General features: G+C 43.8%; 1 protein-coding gene across 3 annotated transcripts; it reads left to right on the forward strand.

Annotated features, from left to right (window-relative positions):
* Nucleotides 1–844: 844 nt before the first annotated feature.
* Nucleotides 845–19770, forward strand: LOC1280190 (villin-like protein quail). Of its 3 annotated transcripts, XM_061654412.1 has the most exons (6): nt 845–862; nt 1958–2156; nt 16694–16903; nt 16969–17177; nt 17254–19099; nt 19175–19770. In XM_061654412.1, the coding sequence occupies exons 2-6, from the start codon at nt 2133–2135 to the stop codon at nt 19508–19510; spliced, it is 2625 nt and encodes an 874-aa protein (XP_061510396.1). In that variant the 5' UTR covers nt 845–862; nt 1958–2132; the 3' UTR covers nt 19511–19770. The 3 variants fall into 3 exon arrangements, with proteins under 3 accessions (XP_061510396.1, XP_061510395.1, XP_061510394.1); XM_061654411.1 differs by lacking the exon at nt 845–862 and having other exon boundaries at nt 1431–2156; XM_061654410.1 differs by lacking the exons at nt 845–862; nt 1958–2156 and adding an exon at nt 9061–9758.
* The last annotated feature ends 368 nt before the right edge of the window (nt 19771–20138 follow it).

Genomic DNA, 20138 nt, shown 5'->3' on the forward strand with positions numbered 1-20138 from the left:
GTTAATTTGCAAACTTTTGAAACGGTAGCTCTAAATATTTGTCGAAACGGCAAAAAATCGCAAAAACACACCAGCTCTTATACATGATAAAATACCCATTTTTTACCGACTAAGGCTCTTAGCGCTGTTAGTGCTTTTTTTCCCTTCTCCCCAGATCTGTATAGAGTTTGAAGTGAAACAGAAAAATCAACCCGCTCTTTCTGCCCGTACGGTATGATGAATGGCCACCCGGGGGCCTTGCAAAATCCACCCTTTTCCGCGGATAAACGTACGCAAATAACATACACACACACAGACCGGAGCCATGGTCCGGTAGGCACACTGACGGGGTGGCTCTTAATAAACCCTCTTCGAGTGCCGCCGGGCATTTCTGCATATGGAATGTGATCAATGCATTTGCACACAGTGCGCGCCATGTTCGCCGAAGGGAAATGTTCCGGTGATACAGAAAGAAATGGAGGAGCGAGAGAGAGAAGGAACAAAAAATGCGTTACACCGGCTAAAACCACTAAACGCGCTGCGGAACATACATAAATGGCCATCCAGCGAGGCGCGTAAATGTTTTAGGAGAAAAAGAAGCCGATTGATCGGGGGGAGCTGGTGAAAAGCCAGAACTAGATGGTCGGCTTTTTTTTCCCCTGCCGCGCATTTACTGATCGCAGCAAAACGGGAGAGGGTGGGTTGCGTATGTTGCGAATGATCTTTTTTTTATGTTGTTGAAGCATTTCTTTGAAACCCATCAACGGTTTCGCGAACTTCGATACACAGCTCGCTAATCATATTATCATGCAGTTAGTGTCCAGTCGGGCGTCGATCTTATCACGCGGGCTATTCGCGGGAGTGTGTGGTTCTGAATATTGTGGTAAAATCTTCATTTTCTTCGTTAGATTGTGAGTTTGAGACCTTCTGATGTTAGTTTGAGACACACTAAACATTACAAAACAAAACAAACATACCGTTTGATCGATTTTTTGGGATGATCGATTCGATACGGTGTCGGATCTTGTTGATCGGTGTGTGGGTGATCTGCAAAAAAACGGGCGTTTTAGTTGACGGTTTGCCTTTGACCGAGTAAACACTGTTTTGCATCCTTTCCCGTGGGTACTTTATTAAAGATACTAACCAACACAAAAAGCTGTGTCCAATTAGTGATCGATGATCGTGTGACAGTTAGTACATGCAGAACCAGTTATTGTAGTGAAGTGGTGGTGCAAACAATTTTGGGGTGTTTTGCGGGCGTTGTGTTCTATCCATTCTTTTCAGGTTGTTGTAGTACAGTAAACAAAACCAAAAAGTCAACAGTCCCACGGTTAGGCTACATGAGGAGGGAAGGGATACGGTTTTCCGAATCAGCCACGGTCACCGTTCCTTCCACTACTTTATTGTTCCACTGAGTGTCGTTTAGTGCACTCTCGCTCTGCCTCTCCGTGCCCGCTCTGGAAGTAGGAGAAGCCAAGCCCAGCGCTTTTAGGATGGGTAACACTAAAGAACGGCTTTCCACCACTACCCAGGGTACAATTACACCCCTCCCCCCTCGCCCTTCCTTCGGTGGTGATGGACTGGAGAATTCATCCAACAATAACCCACGCCCTTCCAACCTACCCTCCAGCACAGTTGCCTTGAAGTTTGTGGGAGCGCGCTAGAACGGGGTTCCTCCCCTGGAGGCCCCGCGCGGGGTTGTGCGAGCACGTTGTGACGGGTCGGTTCGTGCGTGACAGTTTGCAGCCGATTAGTTGAAAGTGAAATTCGCTCCCCGACGGTCGACGATCGCGCGACGCTCGCAAGACTCGTGTGGGACAAGCTAAAACGAAAATTAGCTGCAGACTAGGGCGAGACCGTGAGTTTCCTGTGATTTCTCCCATCGATTAACGATCGTCTAATGATCGTTAGTGCTGATTGGTAAAAAGGGGAGGACAAGTTTAATGTTGTGGCTGTTTGATTTTTCCTCATTTTTAAGTGTGTGTGATTAAGCTTCTCGGTGGCAGTTAAAGCGAAACTCCGGAAGTGTGGTTTTTGGGGGGAAAATTGCAACCCGCAGCGCGTGTGTGGATTATGTGACTGCAAGATCGAATTGGTGAAAAATTGAAAAGTGAAACAAGAAGAAGAATTGATTGTGTCATTCGAGCTGTAAAATGATCAACACTAACCCGTTTTTGGTAAGTAGCGCAGTGGTGAGGTGAACGTTGATTTTTAAGTATATTTAAAATTACTTACATATTTTAAATTAAATTGAAGAATCCCGATTTCTCTCGAATCAGCTGTGTTTTGAGGCCACTTGTTAATATATTAATTTTCAACCTGTTTGAGAAAAAGAGCTTAAAGCAAAGAGCACGTCAGCAGAGGCCCTATTCGGTGCTTGCTGAACCATAAATTACCATTATTTAGACGACCATTCATCACCTCCCCACACACCACGCATTCCCAACCTCAGTGACTCTACGCGTACTTTACAGCACCCAACTTCCGGTGACATCGTTATTCTACTTCCCCACTCACACACCCCGTTACTTGCATTTCATCCACCAGTCGGTTTCGAGCGGTAGAACAAACAAAAAATGGAAAAGCTCCAGCGAAGAGAATTTGCTTTTTGAAATAAACAAAAAACAGCCATGGAACCTCGAGAATTATCCCAAAACCATTGTGGTAACGTTGGGTGGGTTTTTGGACGGGGCTGTGAAAAATGCGTAATGGTAAATGTTACGTTCACTCGTATCGGATGGTTGGATGGATGGGAACCGAAAACTGTTGCCTCGGCCAGAACGATGGGTACAGAGCAACAGAACAGAGCAAAAAACGGCACCGCTAAGCTGGTGGTATAATAATAATCGGATCGACGGAGAATCGTTTGTGGTCTGTGACAAACAAAAAGTTGAATTAAAAGAAGGTTTGAATGGCCCGAACCGAGTCGGAATGAATGATTCATGTCGAATTGATTGTGGAATTGCGATGGCAAAATTGCAGCGTGTGTGTGCAGGCAAAGTGACTAAAAATATTTGCTTTTTAAATGAATATTTTGAAATGAGTGCAAAGTCTTGAAAAAAGGGACAATCCAAAAAGAGTTTATGCTAGACTGTGTAAATTTGTTTATTTTCATAATTAAATTGAGTTGTAGCTCATAACACCTGTACACTAATTATTGACCGAGAATAGCGACGATCCCATGATGCTGTGCCAGAGCTAGCGGCCTAACGCAACGAAGGTTGTCGATCGTAATCTAATCTGGACCCTGAACCTTCTTTCTTCTTTCATTCATGGCATTAAAATCGGATAAAATCGGAATCGAAATCGGAATCATCTTAAAATAAATAATTTGTAATTACTATGCATGAAAGGTTATTATTCAAAAGTAGTAGAAGTACAGAAAACAAAATACAATAATAACAAGAAATAATGTTCACGTACATTTTACAGGACTTAAACACATATATCTCTATCTATCGACTGCGCGCGCACACACCTATTTCACGAGAATCACAATGCTTGCACGTTGATCAATTTTACCCTCTGCCTTCGAATCATCTCTCTCTTCCTTTTATTTCCACTGCAAGCCTCGTTTTTCCATACATAATTGGAAAAAGTGGCATGGTGCTCTATTGCCACGCCGCGATACCTTTCAATCTTCTTTGACTCTCCTCCATTCACGTTGAATGCCAAATGTGTAATGCCAAACCCCTGGCGGGAAAATTCAGGCACGATCTTGTTCACGGCCCTTTACCGTGTGTACCCGCTTCCCGAAGCGATCTTCTTCTACGCGATCGACGCGGCATCGTTGCGCAAAAATTGTCGATCGAAGCTCATCCGCGCCTATTGCCTTTCCCTTAACAGCTAACGTTCTCGTTAGACGACGTGTTTGGCAAAGGCAAATTGTGAGGGCTGCTCTGCTATTTGGTGCTGCACGGCAAAGGAGGAAAAGCCATTCCGTGCCCTACCAGCGTGTCTGATGCTTTCGTGTACGAACTGCCCGCTTCCCAAGCGTTTGAAGGGTGTGTGGGGCGCATGTTTATCGTTGCAGTCACATCCAACAACGAGCGCTCCGTTGTGGCAGCAGCTAGACGGTTCTGTTGTACTGTTTGTGAGGCGTGCTATCTTCCCCTCCCAATTCAGTTGTGTATATACGAACCGGTGCCACGCTGGGAAAGGTCAAAGCCGCCAGTGCCCATGCCGTAACCATAATAAAAGTTTGGCGGGTGAAGGAATGTGTGCTATATTTACCCCTCGGCACGGTAAGAAACAACCAAACGCCTGGCTCCAAATCGCTCGCGATTATACGCGTCACTTCTTGCCCACATAAAGCGTGATGAAGCGTGAACCATCACCGGTGAATGAAGGTGTTGACAGGGCGCTCCAATCTCGAATCGAATCACCGACGTGTGTCGAACTTGTTTTTCTGTAATTTTTGGGACAGAAATAATGGTACGAAACATAACGATGATGCCAGACGATGGGAAACTTCGTGAGCCTAGAAGTTCTTGTTTAAAAAATGATCTTCTCTGCAAAGGTAGAAAGAACATTCGGATTCTCTCAAAATCCAAACGATGCTTTCCGCACTGTAGCGGACACAGCGAAACAAGGAAAAGCGCAGGAATAGGCGAGATGGAAAAGATTACAAATTTCTAACATAATGACCGTAGCGGGGGAAGGGTCATCGTCATCTTCTCGGAACTGCCATTAGACTGGGGAACTGCCGTTTCCTGCACTCCGTCTGCCAGCGTCGGGAACGATTCACACGATTCGTCATACTGGATAATTGGTGGAGAGTGAAGACGCGTCTCCATTCGTGTTGACCGGTGCTGAGTGCTACTGCTCCGGCTGCGGGATGGTTTGGCCTCTTGAAAGGTAAAACTTTACACCCAAATCGTTCGGGTTTTAATTTGGAAGCGTTGAGCAGTGTGGCTAATGGTAGTGATTACATTTCGAGCTGTACAATTTTTGGATATTAATTTTGGGAACTGCATTCTGGTTACTCTGGAGAAGGCTTGTAGTTATGAAAAAGGGGGTTTAAAATAGTCTGAAGGTTGTAAGGTTTTTTTAATTCCAGGCAAAGGGGAAACTATTAAAAAAAAAACAAATATTTCTTTGCTACAAAAAAAAAACTAAAGACAAAGGTTGCAAACAAGAACATTTGATTAAAAATTTCATTTTAATTGATCAATATACTTGTCTGGAGAAATTGGAAATATTTTCTTTTACATGAATGAGATATCGTAATTATTAAGCAAAATCTGATAAAATAACGAGTATGAAAGTAATAAAAAATCTTGTCTTCTGGTGGTTTAAGTACCCTGAGATCAATGCGAGAAAGACGGACACTTTGTTGTAGGGAAAGGTGGATACCGAATTCACTTCCTGTTGAGGCACTTCACAAAATCCAATATCTAGCCACGATTTGGACAACTTTAATCAATGTACAGAAGAGACATCGTATATGACATCGTTCAGGAATAGATGAGAGAATCTGTGGGATTACAAGTATCAAAAATATGAATTTTGACAAGGAGGAAACAATGGCTTGGCCTATGAAAAAGTCCCTAAAAATGATGTACCCGATCCTTAGGACCTATAATCGATATGCGTTAGATTCTGAATTCTTCGATATGTTACAAGGGGTACTTACAATTCCTAAATTCACGGCTAAATGAACCGCATTTGCAATTGGGCTACAATTGGTTTTTGTACTTACTGGGACGTGAAAAGCGATGGAATATGTAAACATATTATAAACTTCTTCAATTTCCAACAATTCTACAGGTATCCATTTTACCCTTCATGGTCTCTATCTTTCTTATATTAAGTGTCCGTCTTACCCGCACATTTCAAAACTGCCCGAAAAACCAAAATTTTTATTTAAAGAAACAAAACATAAAAATCGATAAAAACTTAAAAGTTTCAACACATTTTCTGATAAAACATGAAAGTAAGATAAGGTGTGCACGGTTTCTTGGTCGTTGTATTGATATATCCCTAGATTTTTAACGTTTTCCTAAACGTGTTCGTCTTTACGTACCTTCCCCAATTTCTTTTTATGAATTATAATAATTAGTAATTTGATTACAATAAATTCATTTTGTAGATATTTATTCTGTATAAATAGAAAGCTTTTTTCCTATGTTTGAAATCCGCTTTTGTCTATCCATTATGTCCATGCTATTATCTACAACTCGATAATGATAGAGAGCTAATAGCATTTCACTTTGATCATGTTTCCAACTTCTCCAAGCATCAATTGACACACCTAACCCATTTTGCAACAATGTGTTCCTTTAGTTTTTCTTCAATCGTTGCAATTACCTACTTTTATGCTCTCTACAATCACAGACACTCACACACACGATCCTCTGTCCAAGGGGTTGGTCCCTTTTATTTGTGTGCAATTCGCTCGATCATCACAGGAAAGCTTGCCAGAGCAAACGCACCATTCGATATGTACCTATTGTAAAAATGAATGGGGGGGGGGGGGGGACAAACTAAATTTACCTCCCCTTGTGTCACATTCGCTACACTTTGCCAATGAAAAGGGGCAGGAAGGGGCCAAATGCTTTGAACTTTTGTTGCTTGCAAAACAAACACAAAGAATATCGCCCCTTTCCTTCCAGGGGGGCCCTTTATTCTTCTACTCCCCCTTTTATGGGGATGAATTATCTTATGCGGGCATGGGGCTGTTCTGTTTTTATTGTCCAATACATTTACCTCCTTTGCTGAGCGAGGGCATGCGCTGGTAGGAAGTTGCGAAAGAAAGGCCCAACTTACAGGCGCGTGCAATGGACGATCACAAGACAAACATGCCGCAAAACGCTTGCTCTGTCTGTCCGTCTGTGTCTGTGTGTTGTATCCCCCCCGACAATCCGCCTAACAAACGGCACCGTTGACACGGATCGTGCCCCTTTAACACCTCAAAGAAGGGCGCCCCATTTTACTCGGCCAAAAGGGCCGGAAAGTGCATCCGCACGCGCGCGCGCTACGTATGTTTTCCGTTTTCATTTTCCAACCGCGCTCGCCAATGCGCTCGCGTGTGTCGCGTGTAATTTATCGGTTCAATGAACTCTCAAGCACAAGAATGATCGACTGTGTAGCGCTCGCGCGTTGCTTTCTTTGCTGTTTCGCTTTGCTTCGTGTGGCGCTACTTCTGAGTCAACCCTTTCTTTCTTCGCCGTCACGAAGAAAACGATCTTTCTTTCCGGCTGGAAAGGGATTTTCTTCCCTTTGCCACCCCGGTTCGTGTTACGGGCATTGTGTTTTCTGGTGCGTGAGTAGAGCATCAAACGCTCCCCTCCCCACTTCTAGCCCTTTGTGCGATCATGTCCTCCCCTTGCGCGTTCAGGGAACCGTAGCGGCAAGAACGTAATGACGCCGGTAATGGCGGGCCAGAACGGCGTTCGAAAAGCGATCAAATCGAATTATTTACGGTTCATTACTCAATCAATTTCGAAAACAGCTTCAATGGTATATTAGCCCTCCGCATCCGCCACACACATCCGCAGCACGAGCAAGAACCTCCCCGTGTCTGGGTGATGGATGGGCAAAGAAAGGCTTTTCAATTCAACTTTCTGGCTTTCTGTCCCATGCGTAAGTCTTCATTCGAGATCGTGCTCGGAAACGAAACGGAATCGAAATCCGCCTGCAGATCGTGTCGTTTGGTTCAGGAATATGTATATCATGTTGTACATGTCGTTTGAGGGATCAATCAAGAGATTAGCTATAGGAGCTTTTTCACGTACATATTAAAGAAACAAGGAAAGACAATTAGGAATTAGACCACGCTGTTGCGTGATACATAGTTTAGCACATGGTCGTGATTTGAGCTTAACAATGAAAAGAAGTTATGACACAAATGGAAATATTCAAAAACATTTAGCTATTTGACAATATTTCTTCAATCGAATTGCTTAATATTTAATAGTCATTGTTAGTTTTTAGTACTAATTAGGATGATTATCAATTTTTAAAGGAATTAAGATGCCTTTTAGAATTCAATTTTCATGTTTTGATCAATATGTTCTTTAACATTTCTAAGTTGGTTTGACAAGAGCATCTTTCAATTTGAAAATTAGATGTTTTATGGCATTGCTTAACTTATCACAATGAAACTCTGACAATGGGGCCCTTTCCGTTTGAAGCTCGTAGGCTGAAATTTCAGCCTGTCAGCTGTGTGCATTGTATAGCAGTTTTCGAGCAGCTATCTAAGTGAGTATAATATACAGGTGGGCTTATCCCAAGGTGTATGAATTTAGAATGCTGATTTTTATCTCTTCTGCTTCTGAATGAAGATTGTAAGAGTGTTTCGAGTATTCGTCAAGCCTCCAGAAAGCTCGTTGGAGCAAAAGTTTTCACCCATTGCTGTGATTTTGGATTCTATCACCTGATTTCTTTAATGCACCTTGGGTTAAATGTAAACAAACCCGTGTTTTCGAGCAGGTACTCGAATCTAATTCTAGCTTTTAGGCTAAAATTTTCTAAACTGAAAATCGCAGGCTAGTTTTTTGTGTGGTTTTGTATGGATTGTTTACATGATTTCAGCCTCCAACTGTCAAACTCCATACAAAAAACTAACTAGAATCGTGAAGGCCCCCAATATCAATAAATGTGAGCTCAATTTGCGCAAAAGCCTTTTACCTAAAGGGTCTTCACTTGGCCTTGGACTTGTCCAAACTGGATCGGAAAGCGTTCATTATATCGTAATGAAACCCTTATCAATGCTTTTCACTCGCCTCTGGCCTCATCTCGGCCTCAGTTACATCAAACGGATCATCTCATCAAGGCGCTATGACACAGCCCTGACCGTGACAAAGCGACACTAATACTGGCCAAAACTACCTCCGGCAGCGGACTCCTGTGGGCCCCACAAACGGATGTGGCTGGTGGGGTTTATTTTTGCCACGCCGGAAATCTGCAGCACCCGAATGCAGCCCGTGGGAGCACCAAACAGCGAGCAGCGTAAACAAGGGAGGGAAACAAAACTGAAAGCCCCGACCTCGCATGCGGCATTTTTTTTTTTCATTTCTCTTCATGGACCGTCGATTTCTTCCATCGGGGCCGGCTCCGAGTACGGTGGGCCCGCACCGTACGGTTCATTCCAGCATCGTCGCTCGGTGCGCAACGTTCGTCGCTTGCAGCAGCGCGCAAGTCGTTTGTTCGCGTTTTGTGCTCGCTGTTGTTGGGTTTTGTTTTTTGTTGTTTGTTTTTCCTGTTGTTTTTTTGCGGTTCGTTTTTCGCTCACTGTCTCCCGCGGGTTCTTTTCATTTCCTGCTTTTGCAAAGCGCAAAACTGCAATTGGGACTAATTGGTTTGTGTCGTGCAGTGTCGTGTATGGTGTAAGTGAAGAAAGAAAATCATCTTTCGCACAGTTGTGGAAGCATAGTTGTATTTTCTTCCCCCGTTCGGTGGAAACTTGGACGGGAGGTGAACAAGAAGCTTCAAAACGCACACACACACACGCAGTGCATACACGGTAGAAAAGTGGAAATGTTTTCTTGGAGCGATTAGTGAGCTAGTTTGTGATTTGTGTGATAGTTTCTTGGAGAAGATATTCTCTTCCCTTCCCTTGCGGTGGCAATTAGCCAGCGTGAACTCTGTGGCAAACTCGTCAACTTTATCGTGATAGTTAAAGCTTTAGGTTGATAAGCAGTGGTTGTGTGTGTGTGCAAAACGGTTTGCGCAGGTTAATTGGGCAGAAAGAGCGCTTTGTTGTCTGCCCGTGAAGAACGTGTGAGAAACGCCAAGACGCCAAGATGCAGATACTGGATATAAATCAGAAAGATTATGTACGTATTGTTGGGAGCTGTGTGGTGGGTGTGACTTTATCGCTGCTTTTTTTAAGTGGAACGCATTAAAGCTCTTGCTTATCGCTCTTTTTTAATGTTCGCTTTCGATGCAAGCAAATTGTTTGATAATCTAATCGTTGTAGGAGATTATAAGAATACATTGTCGGAGATTTAGATCCAATTAGTTTTTTTTCTAATAATATACTTACATATCTATCCACAATTACTTCTTCATGTGTGTCCTTCCTTCCCACCTAACTTCCCTATGCTAATGATCAATAACTACCGCCTGGTACACGATTCATGCAAGCCATTCCAACATCCATTCTTATTACGCATGTAAAACCAGCTCGTCAAAATTATGTAGCACCGATTGCAATAAGCTCAGGAACGGTGGCGGAACCACATCAATGCTGCTCTCGTTTTACCGCAAAGGGTTTTCCATCCGTCCATCGGCTAACCGACAACAGCTAAGCCCTTCCCTGCCCTGCATGGCGTGCTTTATCCCTGACCGGCAAACCGATTGAGCCGATTGCAATGTTGCACGTTTTACTGTTTCATTCCACTCCTTTCACTCCTTTCACTGCTTCCCTCCCTTTGTGGTCGTTTGTATTTTGACTTCCTTCTTTCTATTTTTTTTTGTATCTTTTTGCCATCCGAACTCTTCCACCCACAGTAACGGAAAGCGGGTGGGCCAGAGCGCACTTAAGGGGCACTCGGAAAGAAGGAAGTCATAAAAATTTAATCCTAAAAGCAGTATCAGGCAGACAGGCCGCCACAGAACGGTGCTGTTCCATTTAAACGACAGTGAGGGTACATTATTTATGTGTTTGCTGCGGAGTGGCTTAGCTAGCTGGGGGGGATTTCTGGTACGCCTGAAGGTCGGCCGTTTTCTTTTACCGGAACGAAATTGTTGCACACACTTTTATGCATATCTATTGTGTGCTGGTAGTTTCATGTTTTTTGTTGTTGTTGAAGGGAACACATTTCTTTGGATTATAGCTGGAACGGGGTAATGGTTTTGTGTCTTTGTTTCTATCACAAAGAAATTGACTAAGCAATTCAATTCATTTTATTTTTATGTTTTAGTTTTTATTTTATACTTTTATTTGTATAATCCGTTTTGTTGACAGAAAATGGATAATAATGGTGTCAATGCCTTCAATTTAAACAATATATTGTAGATGCCAAAACTCCACAAGGTCATAACTAAGTGGATGTGTTTAATAGGGTACTGTAGTAGAATTACTTAAAGTACTGAAGAGATAATTAAAACAATGATAATGAAACAAAACATAATTCGATGGAATGAGCATTTTTTGCACTTTTTCTTTGATTATTTACGATAAAACAGCTTTTGGACTGTAACATTACGTAAGAAAAGTTAGACGATCAGCCAAAAACCTGGCAACGATCGTTTAAAAAAACAATAAATACTTTAAACTGCTTTAGTATTAATTTCTATTACATTTTAACAAAGACTTTCTTTCGAATTTCTTCTTTTGTAACTTTGAAACGATATTTTATCAATCAAAATCAAGCTGCAAGAGGAAAACGATTGTTTCCTTTTTCTCATTAAAGTCTCTACGGCTCAGCTCCACGATCAATCTATCCGTCTAATTTGCGTCACTAAGATTTATCACTTCACAGGCGACGAACCCGACAAAAAGAAGCAACTTTATCTCAGAATGATCTATTGCTTTCCGAGCGTACTTTGCATTCAGCAAATTTGCCCTACCCCTTACTTTACGATGCCATAATTTCATTCCTCTCGCCGTATTTCAATCAGCTCCCATCCCATAGCGATCAACCGAGTCCCGCTATTTATCATCTTCTTATGTCTTGCGGGGAAGGTTAGGGATGTTCTTACGTGCTTTACAATATGGCAAAGGTGGGCTGCAGAAAAGAAGCAACTCACGAAGGAAATGCAAACCTTTCAATTATCCGTCCGCCCTGGCTGTGCCATTGTGGTAATCAGGCACGAACGAACAGTCCCATTCCCCATGGCCGTGGCTGTGTATGCTGGGAATGGCCGATAAAGGTTAGAGCCGTTGTTTTGCTCAAATTGTCTGCATGAAACGATTTTTTTTTTCATTTGTGAGCTAGAATAAGTCAATCAGTGATAAGAGCAAGAGCGATCGCAGTGGTGTGGCGAGTGTTGTCTCAAATAGTTGCAATTTTTCATAAAACTTTCCCAATTTTTCTCTAAAAAATTGTACTTTCTATTCAATTTCCCATTAGACTTGAGATATTTGAATATAATTCGCTTTCATTGCCTCTCTCTCTCGCTCTATCTCTGTGTCATCTTGTCAGGGTGAAACTGCAAATTCCAAAATCGAGATCATCCAAACCTGCTAAACGATCGGCAAACACAGCGTTAAAGGCAACCAAATAAATTTAATTAAAGCTTCCCAGCGCTTCCGGAAGGCGGCCGGGCGCGCGTAACTAGACGCATCCATTTCCATTTGGAATGGTCAAAATTAATTAATTAATGATCCTCTCTTTCGCTTTCGCGCCGCTTCCCAGAAAGCCCTCCACCTCTTAAACCGAACGATTTGCTTAAGCCTAACCTCGATTACGATAAGTTGACCATGGCTAAATATTGCTAGCAGAAAGCGTAGGGGGGGGGGGGGAAACATAACTACAATTCCGAGGAAAAAACCCGCGCACACAGCGAGACTTTCTTTCCTATTAAGATGATCTTACTTCCGGCAAAACTGTATGTATATTTGCTTCATTTCGTTTCGCCTCATCGATGCATTTGGGTTGGTTTGTAAAATCCGACCGACAAATTGACGTTGATTTGGTTTCGCGAAGGGGTTTTTTACCCCCCTTAGGGTCGCTACCATAGCGTCGTTGCGAATTTAATAGTGCCGGTAGTTTTCCGGCTTCTCGCTCGGTGTGGCGAATGTGGCCGTAGCCAAAGGGGCTAGGCAATGGAAGAGGCAAAAAGAAGATGGAATTAAAAAAAACCGGACCATTTTACGATCGATCATAATTTCTGCGCACCATTTCAGCACCTTTCCTTTCGCTCGCTGGGTGATGACGGGCGCGTGCGCCTGGGGTTTTTTGTTGTTGTTGTTGTGTGTGCATCCAATCGGTGATGTTGCATGGCATAAACGCATTAAACGCAGCGTCAACGTTAGTCAACATGGCTTACTGGCGCTTGCGTACACTAATGGGCACGAGAAGCGCTTCGCTGCGGTTGAATGTTATTCGCGCTAATGAGGAAGTGTGATAAGCCGGTGTGACACCTGCTCGATTGCAGTTTGACATGCGCAGTGGTTAAGGGTCGTCAATTCGGAGACGATTTTATCAATTGTTTATAAATTACAAATAGACTTACAAATTGCGCTGTAAAGCGTTGCAATGTATTTTATTTTATTTTTTAATGTGCTTAATGCTATATTTTATGTAAAATAAAATAGCTAACAGGAAATAGAAAAAAAACTGTAAAAAAGTAAAAATCAAGTAAAAACATATACTAATTTTCTTCTTCACTAATGTAAAGCTCTTCTTTGTTGTTACAGAAGTTCTTGTAAATATGCGATTCGCTTTCCATTTTTTGTATTTTCATCGTTTGTGTTTGATCGTTTTCGTTGCTTCGAATTATATTAATGTTTTTATAGATTATGTGTTTTTTTTATTTTAATTTATTTATTTATTATTAAGTTAAGTTAAATATATTACCGTTTTTGGTATCTGACATTGCTGATTTTTTTTTATATCTTAAAAATTAATTAATTTAAAAAGTTGTTTTATCTTACTACTGTTTTTATTATTTTTAATTTGTTTATACTAATTTAATTTGTTTATTATAATTTGTTTTATTTTTAATTTGTGTTTATTATACATTAAACTTAATCAAGGGACAAAATATGGTTTAATAATCTACAGGTACTTATTTATAACTTTAAACAAGGGTTTTCTAAGTCAAGCTTCAATTCAACTCATACTTCACCTGTGAAATCCATATTGTACCAAGCACGATCGACACTTTTGCATTGGTGGCTTACTGCACTGCACCGACCGCTGTGCATATCTCAATTCATCACGCCAATTGAAAGTGGAGAGCAGCGATGATCATAAAAAAAGACAGACTCGTCATGACGATTTCTCGGTGCGGAAAATTGCACTTCTTTTATGGGCTTACCACCACCACTACCACCAGCAGCACACGGCATGAGAAATCGGCTGTAAAACAACGGAATAACCGTCACCGTCTTCCTCTCTCCTCCCCTGTTCCCAAATCCTTCGGAAGTGGATACGGAACTCCCCCCCCCACGGCAACTTCGATGCAAATCGAGTGCAGCAACCTGCCGCACACGACTGTGCATCGCTGCACTTTGCACCCGCTCATGCATGCAAATGCGAGCGATCGGGCAACCGAGCCAGCGGTCAATGGTCGGCCCTCCCGCCTGCATTACGCTCTTTCTAATGGTGGCAGTGCAGATGCTCTTTTCCTCCTCTGCATTTCTTTCTCCATTTTGCATACCCTACTTTGCATAATCTCGCACCTCCTTCCTCCTGTGTCCCAAGTGGCAAACGGTCTGAGTGATGGAAAAGCAAATATTCGAAACATCGCACAACCGTTCCGTTAAGCGTCAACACAGGCGCCCGTACGAGTACGGGTGGGATTTAAATCATACCACAAGCGACGAACCTCGTGAATGCGTGTGCAATGATCAACAACACCGGTCAACCTGCTGGGGCCTCTGCTGGGGTGAAAATGACAGCCTCTCGTCAATTTTCCCTTCGGTAAACCACACACTGGTGGTTTTCACAGTTACATTTTCCCATGTCCACGAGAGAACCGAAGCGAACGAAGCATAATGAACATGCTACATGTCTGCCTTCCCCCCTGAATATTAGCTTGCAACCGTCAACATCAAATACCGACGCAACGGCAGCAGCAACAGGTGTAAATGCAGCATAATTACCACCAGCGAAGGTCGTTAAAACGCGTTTAAAAGAAAGGGGAAGGGTGGCCAATAGCAAGGCGAATCATTAATGTGTGTGCCACAAAGGGGGAAAAAACATGCCCCATCCATTAGTGGATCGTCTAAATAGTGAAGTTTGCTAAAAGATTAAGTATCAAGTGGCAGGGTTTGTTTTTTGTTTATGTGCGTTTGAATGTGGTCCCTCTTCGCTTCCCTTTGTTTTCCTCTATCACTCTCAGCACGGTAAAGTACGAAAAAGTTGTAATAATAGGCACCCGGTACATCTAATTAAACGCCCCGTAAGTATAAGGCTCTATCAACCGCACTCTCCCGCTCGGTGTACCGATCCATTCACATTAAACAAAGCTTTTAATGGTATTAGTCGAACGAAAGTGACCAATTTACATACATTTTGGGCAGCGTGAGCTGGGAAGGGTTGGGCTTGGGGCTGGCTAAAACAAAACGGGCGCCAATAAAAGGAAGAAAAAAAAACCCATCAATCATCTCCGAATGGTACATTTTTGCTGGGAAATGGTGTAAATGGAGTGGAGGTGTAGAAATGGTGCTGCGTTTCGAGTAGAAGGAAAGCAGCAAGTTGCAAGTTTATTGAATTGCAGGATTGTGGTTAAAGATGAATGCTTGGTGCTTTAATTGTATGGATATGGATTTTGATAGCTGTTTGACGAAGATTTTATAATTTTACTAATTAAATGTTAATATGGATTAGTAGCAGTAGCTTTATAATCTTTCAATTGGATATCCAATATGCAAATATGGTCTAATTTCCTCATATGATCACATAAAGTTCTCCATAGTTAATTGATTTCAATTCACAAAAATCAATCAATTTAAATGCTAATCCGGAAATCATTGGAGCTCAGCAGAATCCAACCAACCAATACGATCAAACCGTCATCATTTCGATAGTAGTATTCAGTTCAACAAAATCAACGAATGTTTTGTATTCAAGGAATTCTTTGGAGCTCAAAAGTCATCATTCTAAGATCCGCCCGCTGTACAATGTTGGTTTCTAGCTTAATTCTAGCGGCCCTTTGTTTGATCAAGACCTTGTAATGTACGACAAAATGATTTATTGACTCTCCGTTGCAACAATGTGTATCGATCATGCAATGATGCAACCTCCCCAAAAGGGCTACTCTAAAACAATGCAAATCAGATATAGGCCATCCAATTGACTCCACCCTACAGCCCAATTTAATCATATTGACCAATGAATGGCACACGATCTTGCCTATGATCGACTACTTTACATGGAGTACGGTCATAGATTGAAATTCTACCAGAACACAATGCCTCCGATCGCAACACGCAACATCTCCACAAAGCTGTGGGTTTTCCCACAACAGCACAATTTCAACAAAACCCGCCCAAAGACACACCTTGCTCCATATTGAATGAAGATCACTGTTTTGCTCCCGCACAGTGCATTACCCGTAGAACCAGCGTCATAAACCGCCCGTGTTAAGCGTCTGGTGCCTCGTCAGTCATTAACCTCAAACATTGGTACATTGGGGTTTTGGGAGTCTCTTTTATGCGGGTACGTTGGAAATTGATGGATTGGTTGCTTTCGCAGCGGTGCGGTTCTAAAATGAGGTGGTGGTGGGAGACTGCCCGTTTTGTCGATCCGTTTTTTACCGGTTCGGTGTAGTGGGCCACCACCTCTAATGCCCGCGTAGGGGTAATATTTGGAGGTTGTGTCGTGCTCGCGCGATCTACGAAACAACAAAGTAGGCGTCGATTTTCCACTCCACCGAAGCGTAACATCATCATCATCGTTGTCGTTGTCTGCATGGTTACCACGTTGTGGCTTCTACCTTGATGTGATGAGTGATGTGTTCTTCTAGATAGAATATCCTCCAAACAGTTTCTGGTGTACAAATACCGTATATCTCGGCGTAGCAATTATAGCAATTTACGCTTTTGTCAACTGCAAACATCACTAACATTCCTCACCCTTAATGTCACTCCATGTAGGATCAGAAGCGTCCGGTGTACGAGGACATCAAGATTGATACCGCGTTCCGGAAGATTAGTCCCCGCTCGATCGGCTTCCACGTCTGGCGCATCCAGCAGGATCATGTGGAGACACTGCCAAAGGAACAGTACGGTACGTTCTACGACGAGTGTGCGTACGTCATCTATGCTGCGTCGCTTACGGGGACCACCTGCGATAAGAGCACTATTGTGAGTAGATCTTCGAAAAAGTCGAATGGCTGGTAGTATCTTACACAGTGATTATATCTTCTCAGAGCCGTGAAATCAAAGCTCCTGGAGCGGCAATCGAGCGCAACATTCACTTCTGGCTTGGTGCTAACATTCCTGCGGAACGTTCCAAGTCTGCGGCGTACAAGATAATTGAGCTGGATCTACATCTCGACCACAAAACGACGCAGTTCCGGGAGTCGCAGGGTAACGAGGGCATACGCTTTCTGTCCTACTTCAAGGATGACGGTATCCTGTAAGTGGAGAGCACATTGAATATCCCAATGTATCTAATTTCTTACAAGATCTTTTTTGAACTCCCCTTCCTGAAGTGTCCATTCAGGTAGCGATGCATCTTCGACTCCAACCAACCCAAGGCTGTATCAAATTTCCGGGACAGCTCCACAACGCTGCGTCCAGCAGAAAACGATCAGCTGGCAGTGCTTCAACAGCGGTCAGGTAATGATCCTCCAGACGGCATCGATCGTGTTTGTGTGGATTGGTCGTTCGACCGGCTCGGTCGAGCGGATCTTTGGCATACGGATGGGCGAACGGCTGAAGCAACAGCACGCCATTGCCGAGCTGGCGATCGTGGACGATGGTTACGAGCAGTCGATGAGCATCGCCCGGAAGGAGGTCTGGAACGGGTATCTAAATCTGGCCAAACGCTTCGTTAAACCGATGCCCCTCACACCGACCGTTGCCGAGCGGCTGCTGAAGCTCTACCACTGTGACACAGTGAACGGTGTGTTCCGGGTGGAGTTGGTAAAGACAGGTGCGCTCGACCAAGCGGATTTGTACGGGCGGGACAGTATCTACATCGTGGATTACTTCCCGCAAGCGATCTGGATCTGGATTGGGCGCAGCTCCCACAAACAGAACCGGGCAGAAGCGATGCGCCATGTGCGGGGGTACGTCATCAAGAAGGGTTACCCCGCGGGTACACCTGTGGCGCGCGTTATTGATGGCCTTGAACCGGCCGAGTTTGTGAGCCTCTTCCCGGCGTGGACCAGCGCCGACATTAACGGGAACACGGTGAAGGGGCTTTCGGAGAAGTTTGACGCATTGACGCTGATACAGCGCCCCCGGATGGCGGCCAAGATACAGCTGATGGATGATGGGTCGGGCGACATGACCGTGTACCAGATCGGCATCGATGAGGTGAAAGAGATCCCGAACAAGTACGCGAAAACGTTCTACTCGGGCAACTGTTACGCGGTACACTACGAGGTCGCTTGCAGTACGGAGAACGCGAACGGTTCACTGCCAAACTCGATCCGTAATGTGGTCTATCTGTGGTGTGGATTGAATGCACCGCCCGAGCATCGTACGATTGGTGAAGCGTTCCTGGCCGAGCTGTGCGAGCATCTGAAGAAGAACGTGGTACAGGTACGCATTGCGGAGGGCATGGAACCGCCCCACTTTCTGCAGATCTTCAAGGGATCGCTGATCGTGCTGAATGCGCAAGATCCGAGCCTGGAGCAGGCGGGCGCTGTCGTCAACATACGCCAGTACCCCACGAGCTTCGTGCTGAAGGTGGTGGGGAATGCGACTTACACCTGCAAGGCGGTGCAGGTGTCGAGCAAGACGCTGTACTATCCGGAAGATTGCTACATCCTGAAGGCGCCGGACAATGAGGTGTGGATCTGGTGCGGCCAGTACTCGACGGGAGATTCGCGCGAGATGGCCAAGTCGATCGCGGGCCAGCTCGGGGAGTACAGTCTCGTGATGGAGGGCAATGAGACGGACGAGTTCTTCAACTCGGTGGGCGAGAAGTTCCTGAAGCAGCTGAAGAAGACGACCACGGCGGGTAATATTATAACGCCCGCGGTACAGACGAACGTAGCGCAGACGTGGGACCGGGCGGTGATTGGGCTGTACCGCTGTCAGTTGCTGGAGGATGGGAAGCCAACGATGAGGCAGATCTTTGGCTTTTCGCAGCAGGATCTACGGCCGGACAGTATCTTCCTGCTGGATGCGGGCAGTATCGTGTACGTGTGGATCGGGGAGCAGACGGTGGTGGAAGAGCGGGCCCAGTGTTGGGAGCTGGCGAGGCAGCTGATCGCGACGCATCCGGTGCAGCGTGATACGGCGATGCCGATCGCTGCCGTGCGGCAGGGTGAGGAACCGATCACGTTCGTGGGCTTTTTTGACAGCTGGGACAGGAAGCGTTTTGAGGTAAGTGAAGCGTTTTGACAGTTACTAAGCGTGTATACTAATGGAAGTGTCATTTTTGCTTGCTCTACTTTGAAGTCGTGTGTGCTGTATGAAAATCTGCGAAGCGAAATCGAATATCCGAACGGTGTTGGAGCTGGTGGACGGCTGCCGGGTGCTCCCATTCCCGTGCCCCGCTCGTCCGTGCGGAGTGATGATGGGAGTGGTGATGATTTCGACCGATACCAAAAGTACCCGCTGGATATGCTGCGGGGCGATGCGGCCAATCTGCCGGCCAGTGTCAATCCGACGCGCAAGGAGATCCATCTGACGCACGACGACTTTGTGACGGTGTTCAGCATGACGTACCACGAGTTCGAGGAGCTGCCGAAGTGGAAGCAGGTGGAGCTAAAGAAGCAGAAGAAACTGTTTTGAGCTAGGTTGGGCTGTTAGGGGGGAAGTTGTTACTAGATGGATGCTATTAGTGTATTGCGTTTTTCGATTGCGATTGTATTGTACGCACCAAAGCAAAGGTTGTTGCGCGATATGGTGCATTTTATTTATCCGTTATGTGGTTTAATATTTGTAATATTTTTAACCTGAAACGTTTTTTCTTTTTTTTTTTAATACATGAAAGCAAAATAAACGCTTACACTACACACGTTTTTATTTGAAAATAAACTGAATTAAAATCATCTGTTTGCTTTTTTACCTTACTCATTTCTTCACATTACTTTTACTTTTTACTTACTTTTTCTTTTTGTTCGTTTATATTTTTCTGCTTTCGTTTGTTGTACTTTTTTTATCTTTTTTCTATATTTCTGCTTTAATGTATCCAATTTTTCTTTCTTCAATCTTTTAAAATATGGTTAAAATTCATTTTTGTACTTTCGATTTTAATATTTTTTTATTGTATTTTCACATTAATGCTACTTTTTATTGATCCTCTTTCCATCTTTAATTATTTTATTATTTATTATTACTTACTGCTCCGTTGAAATTTACTTTTATACTAATCTTATCACCCCGTTGTTACCAAATGTAAAGTGTTCAAACGTTTAGT

The sequence above is a fragment of the Anopheles gambiae genome, chromosome 3 (genome assembly GCF_943734735.2).
Source record: "Anopheles gambiae chromosome 3, idAnoGambNW_F1_1, whole genome shotgun sequence".
Taxonomy (NCBI): Eukaryota; Metazoa; Arthropoda; class Insecta; order Diptera; family Culicidae; genus Anopheles; species Anopheles gambiae.

Excerpts from the sequence above, each read along its gene's own strand:
- LOC1280190 (XM_061654410.1), top strand. The coding sequence starts at position 9,726 with ATGCAGATACTGGATATAAATCAGAAAGATTAT. Across the intron at positions 16,904-16,968 it reads CCTGCGATAAGAGCACTATT|AGCCGTGAAATCAAAGCTCC; the intron begins GTGAGTAGATCT and ends ATATCTTCTCAG. Across the intron at positions 17,178-17,253 it reads TTCAAGGATGACGGTATCCT|TGTCCATTCAGGTAGCGATG; the intron begins GTAAGTGGAGAG and ends CCCTTCCTGAAG.